At 40.7% G+C, this 14777-nt stretch overlaps 1 protein-coding gene across 3 annotated transcripts in view; it reads left to right on the forward strand.

Moving 5' to 3' along the window:
• LOC112693836 (MKL/myocardin-like protein 1) overlaps nucleotides 1-14777 on the forward strand; it is a 56057-nt gene that overhangs the window by 20628 nt on the left and 20652 nt on the right. Inside the window, exon 1 of one of the 3 annotated variants that reach the window (XM_025569081.1) lies at nucleotides 2503-2563. The exons of 1 other annotated variant lie outside the window; for it this stretch is intronic. In XM_025569081.1, the coding sequence (XP_025424866.1) occupies nucleotides 2503-2563 (61 nt within the window). Of the gene's footprint in view, nucleotides 1-2502; nucleotides 2564-10310; nucleotides 10637-14777 lie in introns of those variants that run through there. One more of the 3 variants, XM_025569083.1, reaches the window with a different exon arrangement.

Here is a 14777-nt window from a genome sequence, read left to right on the forward strand (position 1 = left end):
TTGGCGTGATTAAATTAAATTGTTGTAGAATTAATTGATCTATTTACAATTCAAATGATTTTTGATTGAAGTTGAATCAACATTTAACATTCTTCTTGGATATATTGTTCGGTTCTTGTCTTCTATTAGGATCTATCGAACTTTTAATCGTTTAAATACTATGACGCAGAGTTGAATATTGTTTTATTGATTTTATATGTTATAAAACTGTATTAAATTTATGTTTAAGATGTCCTATAGTATTTAGCCAATATTATAATAATAATTTTTGTAAAAATCCAATTGAAATTGAGTTAAAAATACTCACGAAATACTTTACATTATAACAATAGTCATAAATTAAATTAGATTTTTTTTCTCATCTCTCTTCCATCTTAAAAAAGAATTGTGAAGCATTTTGCAAGTGATGAAATTATAATAGTTATGATAATTTATTTGCTAATAACAGTTATCATATTATATAATGTTTACTTAAATTGTTTAGTTAAGTAAGACTGCTATCACTTTAAGTTCCTAGATATGGTGTCAGAAATTCTTAATATATTGTTGTAGTGAAAATAATTACTTTCTGAAGGAATTAATTTTGACGTCTAACGTTTTAATTAATATTTTATTTTAGAAGTTGATCGGGTGAGTTTCAATTTGAATCTTATTTTTCCATTTATTATTTTTGTGCCTGGATGATATAATAATATTTCGGTACTTTCAGACAATCCCTGTGGTCAAGCTTACTGATTTCTTATTGATGTATTATATTATTATTATTTTATAAATGGATATTTAATATAATAAATGTTATTATTGCAGTATTTAGATACGTAATATGATATGCATTTTTATGAAATATCGCGTTATTGCTCTTATTATTGATGATGTTTTTTTCGATGTAATATTTGAAGGACAAATGTTGTTTTATACTATTACATGCACAGCAGTAATATTTATTAGTTGAACGGTACACAGTACTGATTAATTAGGTATAAGTTATAATATTTGTACCACAACAATAATGTCGAAAAGATCGGGGTCAGTCATCATTATGCGCAGTTATTGTGTTCCGTAGCGATTTGCTGAGGTATCTGCATTGCGCAGGAACACGCCAAGAATGCAATTTTATTTAAATGTTTGTACACGGGCACACAAGTGCAACGGTAAACAAACGTAACTCCCCCCCGTTATATTGTATATAATTGGGTTAAATTTCGCATGAGTGGCATTTTTATATAGCTTATCTCGTTTGTGCCGATGCGTGAATATCGCCCTTGGATTCTTGTGGCGTATGTTCTATTAAGTTCGACGACGATTGCAGTTTTTCTCTACTCCCCCGTACACGCAATGCAATACTTCTGTCATTGCGTTAACGCTCTTTTGACCACGAAGCGGGAAAAATTGCGAAATAATGTATCATTAACGTGCCGCCCACACCGAGCCATAAATCCTCCGGAGACTTATCGAGTACTATTTATATATATACCTTCTAGTATTTAGCTGCACATTTTAACGTAATTAATTAAATAAATTCATAATTATCACGAAAATCGTGTTCGGAACATGTTCCCTGTGGCCGCACCGGAGCATACGATACTCTACGATAAATTCGGTGTCATCGATCTGTGATGCTGTGAAAATAATTCCCTACCTCCGTTTTCCTCTCACCATTCAAGGAGCGTTGTTGAATGTAACGTTCGGAAAAATTAGGCTTACGAAACGAAGGTAATATTTCGGTAGCTTGGGTACACGATCCTGAGAACTGTCCTGTCCTCCACTCCCGTAACTGAAATTTAACGCATCCGGAACAAGTGGTTTTTACGAGTCGATCCGGGGTGCGCGACGGCGGTGGTGGTGGTGGTGGTGACGGCGATACGGGTTTCTGCTGGTGCCGTCCTTACGTGAGTCACACGCACCCGGGTGATATCCTGGACGGGCGCCAAGGAATTCCGCGTCCGACTGATGCCGAGCGCGCTCGACGTCCCCGGGACCACGTTCCTCGCGCATACGGCCCGCAGACGCCGAAACGCCAGCCTATCCCGCGTATTGTAGTGCGAACCACCGCGAACGATTTCCTTCCACACACTCCGCACCGATTGTGCAGCGCGTCCGCACCCGCCGCCGACCGATTTGCTTCCGCGAAGTGTTCGACGAATCTCATCCGACGGCCGTCCCGTGCACGGGCCCTAACACGCGCCCGCACGCATATGTACGTATTTCCGCGTCGGGCCGTCGTCGTGCTGCCGCGCCCGTACACCTGTAATCGGTCGTCGTCGCCGCCGTCGCCGTTCCATCGGGCGTCCCGTCGCCGCCGAACAGCCGCCGTTGATGAACACGGGGCCCTCCGTACACCGACGACAGCGAACGGACCACCACCATCGATCGGCGCCGGCGGAGGTACGGCGGCGGTCCACGCGTCCTACGACGGTAATGCGCGCGGCGGCGGCGAGGGGCGCGTGTTATGGGAGGAACGGCGAGCGTGGAGGTCGTCTCCCGTAGAGTCACTGGGTCATTATGCCGGTCAGCAGCAGCACAGAGGTACCAGATGCCAAATGCTGTTGTAAACACTGTCAAGGTACTGTAGAGTTCCGTAGAATATAGTAACGAAATCCGAACGATCGGACGAGCGCTGTTTTCGCGTGCCGTACACAAGCAGGTGTGCCGCGAGCGAACCCGGGGTCCTACGGATGATTTCCGATTTCCGTCTCGCCAAAGACCATTGTTGTTCGACCAACTGTCGTGCGCTCGGCCGAGATCGGCGCCCAGGGAACGTATGCCCCGGACGTGCGAAGGATTTCCATCGATTGTTCGACGGCTTGCCGACGATGAAAACGCTTTGCGGACTTTTAACCGTGTAGGCGTTCCGTGTCTTAAGCCGGGTCCGATGGTTGTATAAATGCCGTCCGATAAACTCTTTCGAGAATATACGCTCACGCGCGCTGTTCGTGTGTTCCACATTTTTTCCGGCTGATTTACACTGGCTAACATTCCTGTCAGTAGATGATTACCAGTGATAAACGATGCATTTGCGTATGATATACGTAGATACTCTTTGCTCGTATGATTTGTATACGTATACGAGGTTTCCAAAAAGAACGTTTGCCAAACCCGTCGTGTCAATTCGTATAAATCTAATAGAATTATTATTTATTAGTGGGTTATCATCGATTATTTGTTTGAGCGTTTCTTCGAAGCGATTAGTGTTCACTTTAACTGCCAACATCAAAGCTTTAATTATAAATTTGTGTTTTATTAATTTTTCAGGCGAATCAACAATTTATTTTTTGAGAAATTTCTTTTAGTTCTACTGCAGTTAAATGTTTTGATGTTTCAATTTTATCGTTTATTTCAGTAATGAAAATTATCTAATTATCGTTTTAGTCAAACATTATTGACAGCTGGATAATTGCTCTGTAATTCAAACATAAAATAAAAAACAATTTCTGAATCCACTAATTTGCCGACATTCATTGACCGTAATAATTAATTTCAAAACTCAAAGAAAACACTATTGCGACTCTACCGTGTTTCTCGACTTTTATTTAATTTGCTCAGGACGATAACAAATATTAAACGCAGCCGCCAAATCGGTTCGCGGATTACGTGTGCAGAATGATATTTTTACGAACATTGTCGGTTCGGTCCTACGTACTCTTATAATGGTTTAACCCGGAAACACAATCGTTCGAGGTAAAAAAGAAATCAAGAGGTCAACGTATTGAAGTTATAATGATCTGATGTGTGGCGTTAGGTAATGTATTCTACATCAATCGTCGGCGGATTGTGCGAGTGCACGGACGAGAAACGCAACCTACAGTCACTGTGTGCGTGGGACGTTTCATTCAACAAAATACGCGCGTGAATCGCTTAGAATCCACAAGCATCGTTGTGGTAAATGTTATTATTATCGTTCGACCGGGGTATATTATATCGGTAGTCTCTCCTTGTGAAAAATAACAGAGTGAAATGTTGTCCTTTTATCCTTCGCGGTCGTCATAGAACGTCCTTGACACAGAGCGGGTCCACCGGGTGCGGGTCTAGAAATACCGTCCGTACCGCCACCGCCGCCGCTGCTGCAACCGTGACGCCATTGCCATACTGTACGCACGGGGGATAATTCTCCAACCGTGTTGTATGCGCACCTGAACCGTGTGACCCAGTTAGTGGCATAAATAGACTTACGCATGTTAAGGGGCATTTCTTTTCGTCGTAGATAACGTTCCAAAAATCTATCAACTTTTGTTTCAAGAGGTGATAAAAGTTTACAACATAAATGCGTGTGCGGACTAGACGAAGTCATCGCCGCCGTATTATTGTGTTGTTTTTTCGTGCTCGCGTGCGGTAATTTAACCTAACCTTAAACCTGGTAATTACCATACACCAACGAGAGTGTCACAACGCGTTGGAACAATGTACAACATTTCTCCCCAAGCCCATCACAATGCACAGAACGCGTCTATATGTTATACGTACACCTATGGCGTGTAAATATTATTGCAGCTTCGTCGCGCGTTCGAAGCGAAGTATATTTATTTACTTGGAATAATATTTACTCGCTGTGGCGACGTCGCTGACGGTCGGGGTCGTCGGGCGATTATTTTGACGTTCGTCCTGGAGACAAGGTGATCGCGACAGCATCGGTTGTAATGGGGTTATAGACGGACCTATTTAGAGCGTATATTGGTGGTTATTGGCACACGCCAGCGCGGCGCGATTGTGTGCGATGGCGTTTTGTTGGCACCGGGCGGCCGGGCGGAATGAACGCTATTTTCGGTTCTAAAACATGTACAAGTGCGACGGCGGCGGCAGCCCGGAGAGAGGCAGAGTGCGAGTTTGTGTGTGTGTGTGTGTGTACGTAAAGTTTTTCTACACGCTGTGCGTTATGCGTTCTGTCGTTTAGGTAACGGATTTACCGCCACCCTCGGTTCGGCATTCGTCGACTACAGCCGAGTCCCACATTGTCGTTTGCCAACGAATGCCGATGCGAATTTGTCACGACGATAAAGTGACGACGACGCCAATCACTCGCGCGCACATAAGCTCGCACGCACACGCGCACGCGCTTGCACGCTCCTCCTGCTCCTGCCGCTTCTCCCGTGTCATTACAGGTCGATCGTGTGAGAAGTAGTCGCGGTGACGGCAATTAATAACACGATAATCGTTATTGGTAACTCCGAGAACCGTACGAGAACGATCACGTATCTTCGTTATTATTTATGTCGATCGTACGTGTAGGTAGGTTCAGGCAGGTTAGGTAAGACGACGGGCGGGCGCGCGCGCGCACGTGACGTAGGTATGACATTGTGCAACGTCCGGCGCTCTGCCGCACTCCGCGACTTCCGCTGTTAGGACAGGTTTATTTTTCGTAATTTTTCGTATACCTCGATTTCGGTCGACTGTAGTGTTCGCAAAAACGATTAACGATCGTTAAATTGTAGCTATTGTTCGTGAAACGGATGTTTTTGCTAATTATACATTTTCAATTTGCCGAAAAAATATTGTTTTTTCAAGTTTATCGTACACGATATCTCGTTTGGAAATGTATAAAAGTTTAGTTTGTTTGTGTTAAATTTAAAACTTGAGTGTTATTTCAATATCTAGTCGAATGCAATTATACTATATAATATATAATAATGGGTGGATACGCCGTACGATAATGTTTATATGCTGCAAATAGTTAACAAGAATTGCAATAACGCATAAAACAAGAATGTAAATGGGAATAGCTTCAACAATTGATAAACAAATAGAAAATGTAATGAAAGAAAATAAAAAACATTTGTAACTTTGCAAAACGTGTTGATCAACGCTGAAAATCTGTGTAAAAAAAAAAAAAAAACTATCCGAATCGGCGGTCTCGCGGCGCTAGTGCGCGAGGATAAAAATAACATCTTCTAGCTTTTTATTAGCCGTGTAAATCTTAACACACGCGTCGTCGCCACTGCTGCAGTTTAAAACCGCGAAATTGTTTCTTGACTCTTAAAATCGCCGTATGGAAGCCGTTATGCCGTCGTAAAATCTCTTATCGTCACCGAACGCGATCGATTTGACTTTCCAATACGAAATATGTACGTCATATTGTATTATTACGATGCATAATTGTATGATTGATTAGATTGTAAAACGCAAATTAATCAAATGGTAGTTGGCAAACGTTCGTGCCGCCACCGCCGCTGCTGTCGGTTGATTAATTTATCGTTGTCGCCAATACAACCGATTGCCGTCGACAGAAACGATTTGCAGAAAAGCTATAAGAAGAATATATATATAAAAAAAAAAAAAAAAAAAAAAAAAAAAAATAGTAATAATAATAACAACAATAAACCGGCCGCGGGACCGGAGAGAAAGAGATCCTATTGTGGTGTACGTTTTAATCTGTCGGCAAACATCTAGAATCCTGTTCGGTTTTCCTATCAGCCGGAAAGGTTACGTGTCACGGATAATCACGCGGTGCGCGCTCGGACTCCCTTGGAAGCGTTTAACAATCCATTCTGAAAAACGAACCACCGCCAAGTGCAGTCGTACGAAGGATAATGCACGTATGCAATGAACGCGCGCTTCGACACGTTTGCGCTAGAAGCAGCAGCCGTATAAATATGTTAAGTAAACAAAATGCGGCAACGTCGTCATCGTCGACGCCGCCGTCTTCGTCGTGGCATTGATTTATCGTAATAAAACGTTTATTACGTGTGTATCGTTGCCGGCCGATAAATGTCTTAAACTTTCACATTATTATGACGGGAGAGGAGAATAACACGCGCAAACATTTTCCGTCTTGTCGTCTGCGCGTATACGACTGTATAACGATTTAATATTAAACAAATATAGTGCTCGGGGGGGGGGGGGGCTATTTGGAGGCATTTCCTCGCGGATACGTCGCACGAGTCGCCTGTCTAACGGCGATGGCACGTTCTGTTTACATTTTGAAAGTTCTGTTTGTCTTGGAAAATAATCATAATCATAAACGGATAACGCAAATAATAACAGTATAATATATACCAACTCGTCCGACAATATGTTTTTGGACGTCGTGCCACGTTTTATACGAGTTATGGTTGATGATGAACCGCGCGAACATGATGAGACGCCGAAATAAAAGTTATTAATCGGTGTTACCGTTGGCACAAGATTTCTGTTTTTATTTTTTAATTTTTTTCTCGTTTTTTTTTTCTCTAGGCTAGATTTAATATTTAATTAATGTGTTTTCGCGCACGATGAAAACACTTTGGTAAGCACTTGTAAACGTGCTGATTGCCGTTCGTATTACAATACGGTTTTCGAACGCCGTTTACGATATTAATGTAGATGTAGGGACAACTGCTTAGTAGTTACAGTGCCCACGATTAAAGTAACACGGACATGACGTATATACATTGCTCAAATTGAGACAAGAGATAAATTATTATGCACGAATACCTGTGTAAATACGAGCATATTTTCCCTGGACATCGTTTTGAACGTATTTCAACACTGTATATTTATCTTTATTTTGTATATATATATATGATACTTTAAATGTTGTTATTAAATAATGCCAGATATAGGAACCTCATTGACCTAGTAATGGGATAGTCGTTTTTTCCATCTAAAACGTTAACGGTGAAAGTCGACTATTGTTACACGCACTAAATGCTTTTTTTTCTCATGACAACAAAATTAATTTACCATCTGTAATATTTTTCTTATAGATATCAGTGGTCAATTGGTTTTCATGATGTTCAACGCATCGCATAATTTATTGTACAGTCGAGTTTTACGACGAATAATTTGTAGTCGCACACAGAAATACATGTGTAAATTTACTATTTTCGGTTTTTAATAGAGTGTAATACAGTAGTGAACAACACTTCACAATCCTTATTGTATTCCGTGTTGTTTACTCGACTAGTACGTTTAGGACTTTTTAGTGCGCTTTGTATGCACACTCGCATACATATGGAATTCGTTGTTATTATTGTGTATTGTATATAATAGAAGAGTCGCATTTCAATTAATTTACGTAACAATGAGCAATTAATTTTGTTGATACTTTAAAACAATACACCAAAATGTACACTCGTGATTAATATAATATTTATACGTGGGACTAATATGGCTAATTTTATATCTCAATTCACTCTACGTGTACCGAGGTTTCTACATTTTACCCGTTAAAAAACACCATAAAACGAACGATTGATTGAGAAAAAACAGAAACAGTGTTTTACGAATTTGTTTACTGTTTTCTTTGATCGTTACACACATGCATATGGATCACTTGATGTGAAACATTGCGAACCACGCGTTTATCTACGCATTTGGTAACGTGTTCGACTAAGGGGATGTCTGAGAGATTTTACCGTTACAAATTCATTTTAGATTCCTATCATTTAAAGAAATGACCGATGGTTTTTTTAGAGCAATTTTTTTTTCGAATAGAAATTTCGGATGATTAATTTGAAGTTTGCATTCAGCAACTTTTTTCATATTGGAAAGTTTACTAAAAATACTTTAAAGACTTCTTTTTTCGTTTTTTGTTTTCGTATAAATACATTATTTTTAACGAATTATCGTCGTTTCGTGATATTTTCGATTATAATTTTGATTTTCTGTGTTATATCCGTGTTGCATATCGTGCGAGTATAAAGTACCAAACAATCGAAACCGTTTTGTTGTGCGCCTAACAAATATTTTCGTGTGCCCAACAAAGTCCTTAACATTTGAGTTTCAATGGAACCCATTAGTGACAAGTGTCCGCAGTGTTTTTTTTTTCTCGAGAAACCTTGTTCATTCAACGGCTCATTTTGGTAATCTTGCGATCGTGTTGTATTATTATTATTATTATTTCTATTCGAAAATCCGAACCGCTCGTTAGCGTCGTCGCAGTACAACACGGCGACGACAGCAGCTTACGGTGTGTGTGTGCGTGTGTGTGTACACACATTCTAAGCACGCGGCCCGTCCTCGTAATAGTTATGACGTCATCCGGCCGGGTGGCCGGACCATATGGCGCGACTCCGGCCAGTCGCCCGTCCACCCGGTTGGTCATATCCTCGAAACGCCCTCGGTGTCCACGTACACCGGTGGCCGCGGATACCTTGGACCGGACCTAGGGCCCGATAGTCGTCTCGTTGACGGGGCCATGTGCGTATGGTTACAACACCCGATGGCCGCCGCCGCCGCCGTCGTCTACCGATAAATACGCATGATAATAATAACGCCGACGACACAACACTGTTAAAACGGTACAATATGCGGCGTCCTTGTGGCTTAAAAAAAAAAAAAAAAATAATAAAAAAAATAAAAAAACCTTACCTAATGATAAAAAAACTCATCGTTTGGCCTTTACCCGTTTGTTTTGCACCAAATAAACGGCAAAATATTGGCTCGGACGGGCGTTTTTTTTTTGTTTTTTTGTTTTTTAATATTTTTTTTTTTCGGTCTAGCAGTTTTGGTGCACTCTTCTTTTGAAGTGGATGTATAAAATGTTTACTCAGCACACTTTTTTGATATAACTATAAGCGCGTACGTCAAACATTTACTTACGCATTCGCACAGAAACACATACCGCGCGAAATTCATTACCGTTGACCGTGAAACGCGCTGTGGTCGCTGATGGCGGTACACAAACCGTGCAATGAGCCCCGTCGTCATCGCTAGCGGGCGGCGAGCCATCGAAATACTCCAGGGTAATATTTTTCATCCGCCATAATTACACACACGCACACGAATACGTGATGAATTATTTTTATTAATATTACGTGTGTACTTACCGTATAATATGTAGTATGTATTCGTGTCACCGCTCCTGTCCCGTATAAACTGGGTTAATGCGATTTATACACTCAAAGGTGTGTGTGTATGTGTGTGTATGTGCACATGCTAAAAGTATACCGTTGTCCTTCGGATGGCGAAACTTTCTTTCGAATTGTGCGCGGTAATTTCTCGTTCGACCTTTTTGTCTTCGCAGCTCGCGTGTAACTCTCGTCAAGAGACGTTGTTCTCGTTACGCCGCGAGCGTTTGTTGCAGTGTACTCCTCGACTCGGCGGCGTCGTACCGTCCCCGGTGGTTGACCGTACCATCCCTGCCGCAACCGTATGGTATTTGGTGCACGCGTCGGGCCGGGGTGCATTTGAACGTTTCGTTCGCCCGTCCTTTCCGCGGTCGGCGATCACCCCCCCCCCCCCCCCCCCCCTCCCCCGCTTAACGTGTTCTTCCCGAGGACGCCGTACCGGTGCGCGCGCCCGCGGCAACGGGTCGGTCTCTATCGCGGTTGTCCTCATCATGTGCGCTGAGCACGCCGCGCGATCGGAGTGGGATTCGCCCACAGTTTTGCACGCGCCTCGCACCGTGAACTTGCACACGCAAATCGAAGCGCACGCCAACCGGTCGTCGCGTGTTCTCCTACCGTCTTCGCGCCGCCGCCGCCGAGTGTTCCCGTGTCGCGTCGCTGCCGCCGTGTGTTCCCGTGTCGCGTCCTCGTATCCGGTGCACCAAACGCTGCAACCGTGCCGCCTCGTGCGAGTCTTCCGTCCCGTGCACTTTCCCGCCGTCCCGCCAAGCTGACCGGCACACGGAAATCGCACTGCCGCAGTGATCGATCGCGACTTCTTAGCCTCCGGCTTCGCCACCGCCACCGCCGCCATGCATGCTTCGGGCAGTCGAAAAGTAATCGAAATCTCGAATCAATAACGTTGTAACGGTAACGTAACGTACGCACGCACGCACACGGGCAAAGGGTTTCGTGCCGGGTTGAGACGTTGTACGGCGCTCCTATACGCTGTACGCCCCTCGATTCCCTCTACCGGCTCTTGTTTCACCTGGGAAATCGTCCTTTCGGACGGACCACCCGGAAATCCACACCCTTATGGTCCCTTTTCCCGGTTTACGGCGAACAGGTGTCCGCGATGCGTGTTGCTCGTGTCGTGCGTACCTGTTGCGTATAATGTGTGCACATGCAATACATTTATATACACATTAAATATGTATGCGCGTGTTGTTTTTTCGCGTTCGGAGAAGCTGCTTTCACCGTCGTCTCGTCCAAGGCTACGTCTGGTTGTCTGTCATCCGGACAAGGCTATTTATCTCGCAGTATACTATATTATGTAGTATCTATATAATACATATATATATATATATAAAAGTTGTAGGTGTTTTGTAAAAAAAAAAAAAACGGTTTGACACCGCTTGTGCGTACATATTCTAAATTTACTGTACGTTGTCGCCGCGTAAACGGTACAGGTTGCGTTCGTTTATCATTTGTGAAGTATATAATTCAAGCCATAAGCTTCGCGTTTCACATTTTTTGTTTTCGTCCCTTATGTTGCGGATGTAATCCGTCGTTGGAAGCGAGTTTCCTGGTGTCCAACGTATTGTTGCTGCTGTGCACGGTTTCTGTAGCGTTGCGGCGGCGTCACTACAGACGTGGGACGATCTGGTCCAACACCTGTTGGGTCGTCGCCGGGGCCGCCAACGCGAAACGGTCACCACTTTTTGAGGGGCGGACTGTGATGGTGTGCATACGGTTAGGCGCTAACATTAATATTATGCATGTCGCAAACACCCAAAAAAGAAAAAGACAATTCGATCGTATTTTTTCTTTTCTTTTTTACGATTGTTGTTCTTGTCCTGTACTCGGATCGGGTTGTAAATATTGATTTATGCAACTGTTGTAGGCGTTTTTTTTTTATTGCCGAATACACAGTCGACACACGTTTCATCCGACTAATTTTTATGCAATCCACACATATATATATATATATATTTACTATAATTCGAAGTTGGTAAAAGTGATTTTCATCGTTTTTGGTTTATTGGTATTTTGATTTTTTTTTCACAAACAAACTTGCTATTATGGACCCATAGTGCAATAGTGTCACAACTTAAAAAATCAGCGCATCAAAATGTGACATTATTACTTTTCTTTTATTGCAAAAATATAATAAATTCGATACTGATACAAATATATTATCGATGCGTTGGTTGTACTACATCTTTTGTCGGTATAGCTTTTGTAGAGAAAAATAATCGCTATCAACCGGTAGACAAACTCAAAATACCGACATTTGAGTTGTGGCACTCTTGCAATAAGGGTGTGATATGTGGTCTCGGTTTAGTAATTTTTAATATTGTGTTTGTATACATAATCGTATAAATTGCATTGTGAATATAATATACATTATATTATTGATTCGTTTGTTTATACCTTATACAATTTGTGTTTGTATTTAATTCTAATCGTTGTAAAAATTAATAATATAAACAGGCGCACACCCTTGAATTACACGAATAGTATACGGTATTGAATCTCAAAATTTATTCGTATTCCATTTTGTTTCAATATTAGGAATGACACGTGTACGATAAAATATGTTAACACATAATTAATACAACAATAAACGGGTGGTTTTTTTTTTTTTTATTCGCGAATGGGTCGACGTTAATTTATTGCCCGGCCTACCTCGCACGAAAAAAAAAATGACAAGTTCTACGGGACAACGATGACGATCAACCGCCGTTTAACCGTACGTTCGATGCATAAAACATTATTGTATTACATATTGTTGTATTTTATTGCCGTCCTTGTTTTGCTGTACGACGCACGTATGCTTGTACGACTTTCATACGTGGTTTTCGTCTAATGCTTATAAAAAATATATGAAAAACATAGGTTTTTATCATATTTTTATCATTTTCATCGACCGTTACATTAGCCGTGTAAAATGTGATTTTTGTCTGTACGATCATGAGATACATCGCGTATTGTGCTCCTCCGGAATCATGTTTAATTATTTCTAGTACATCTGAATGGTTTCTATGTTTGATCCTCAGTCCGAAAACGATATGTTTACTGTTGAAAATAATATTATTCAAACGTATCGTTTCATATTATATCGTTGTATTATTATTATTATCTTATAGTATGGCACTTATGGTATACGGATTACGTCCACGCGTACTTGAATAGTTTTTGTATTATATTTATTTCATTTGGCGTTTATATATGTTGTACGAAACAATTTTCCGACGAACAAATTTTATGTAGTGGGTAACAATACAGCACGCAATAGCCATTATTTGTTTATGACAAATCGACAGATGCGTTCATTAGTTATAAATAATATTGTAATCGTTCTATGTATGATTCATTGATGGGTAACAGACAGCAGTTGGTGGATTAACGCGTATATTTTCGATTCCGGAAGGTATAGATTATTTTAGATTACCTATCGTTTTGTTTTTGCTCACATGTGACGTAATTTTTATGTAACACAAGGGCGGGTATTGCGTTCATTTATATTATTCGTCGTATAAAAAGAGCTATTTGTTTTAAACTTTTTTTTTCTGCACAATTCGTATTTACTTGTGTCGAGTATATTACCTTATAACAGCGTGTAGTGGCGTTACATATTACTTAATGTTATGAAACATGAACCTTCACGAAGAGAGACAGATGGGGGATTTCTAGAATATATATTTTTCTTTATCTTGTAAATTTTAAATCATATAATATCGATATTATATGATCATTTAACAATATATGTCTATTCATAGTTATTAAGTTTTGTATGGAAAAATTGTCATTTATTATTTTCAAAATAATTTAATTATTTAAATATTTGACATGTTATAAGGAATCTTATTTATTCCGAATATTCATACCACAGGTTGTGCTGAAAGTATTGAATAGTAAAAATTAAGGGTATGAGGAGTTAATCGTAGTGGTCCATTTATGTAAATTGTTCAGGGGAGCAAAAACAAAGTCTTATCTTATCTTTTTTCACCAGTATACTTAATCTTTTTCCTTTGATAGTTGTGGACTGAAAGATTTTTTGACTAAATCAATTTTAACAGTCATTGGTACTCCTGATTTGCTGTCGAATCAAGCCATAAAATCGAAATCGAAAAAAAAGGACTACTATCGTTTTTCCCCCGTACCCGTCAGTCGCTCAATGTAAGGAATTACTATTGAAATCTTTGTACCGACTTTAGGGTTTCTGAAATGTTTTTCGTTCTTTGTTGAAATTTACCGTCATATATGCTTTTTCGGTTTATATTATGTCTATAATATATAACATAACCAATATATTGTACTGTTAAGGTATTCGGTATGTAGGTAAGGGCAGAACGCTTTTATATACCATCGGTTGTAATTTTGCAAAAAATTACGATTCGCATGTGACCTTTGAAAATCGCATGGTTAATCGGCTATTGTCCGTAATCACGGTAGTCAAAACATTGTTACTTTAATGAATAGTAAATAGGTGTTGTACACCTAATCGTGTTTATGTGCACGTATATCATAAGGCTTTCGGAACGGGTTTGGCACCGGAAATTCGCTCTCGCATAGACCGTCTTCAATCATCAAACGTCTGTATTTCGGTGCAACAGCAAATGGCTGTATAATGGACGGAGTAGGCGAGAGATATGTGCTCGGCGGTTATTCACGTGGGTAGCTGTGGCGGCCGGTCGCCCACCTGAGCTATACATACCTATGTGCGTACCACAATAGAACAATATATATATATATATATATAATATTATGTTTCCGATATTATTATAATTATTTTCGTATATAATATAGTGTATTATGTGCATTGAACATTACGTGTGGATTACTCTCGTTTGTTCATATTGTGTGCGTCTCAGCGTTGACCTTCCTCCAAATTGCGAGGACGAAAATAAGCCTACACCGTTGTTGTATCGTAATTACGCGTGCTCGCATTGACGTTTCTTCTTTTCGGTTCTCGATAAATGATATAAATAATATATTATTGTGTTGTATACTATTTATATTAATGTATGACGT

The sequence above is a fragment of the Sipha flava genome, unplaced genomic scaffold, assembly GCF_003268045.1.
Source record: "Sipha flava isolate LNK unplaced genomic scaffold, YSA_version1 118_pilon_pilon, whole genome shotgun sequence".
NCBI classification, from domain to species: Eukaryota; Metazoa; Arthropoda; class Insecta; order Hemiptera; family Aphididae; genus Sipha; species Sipha flava.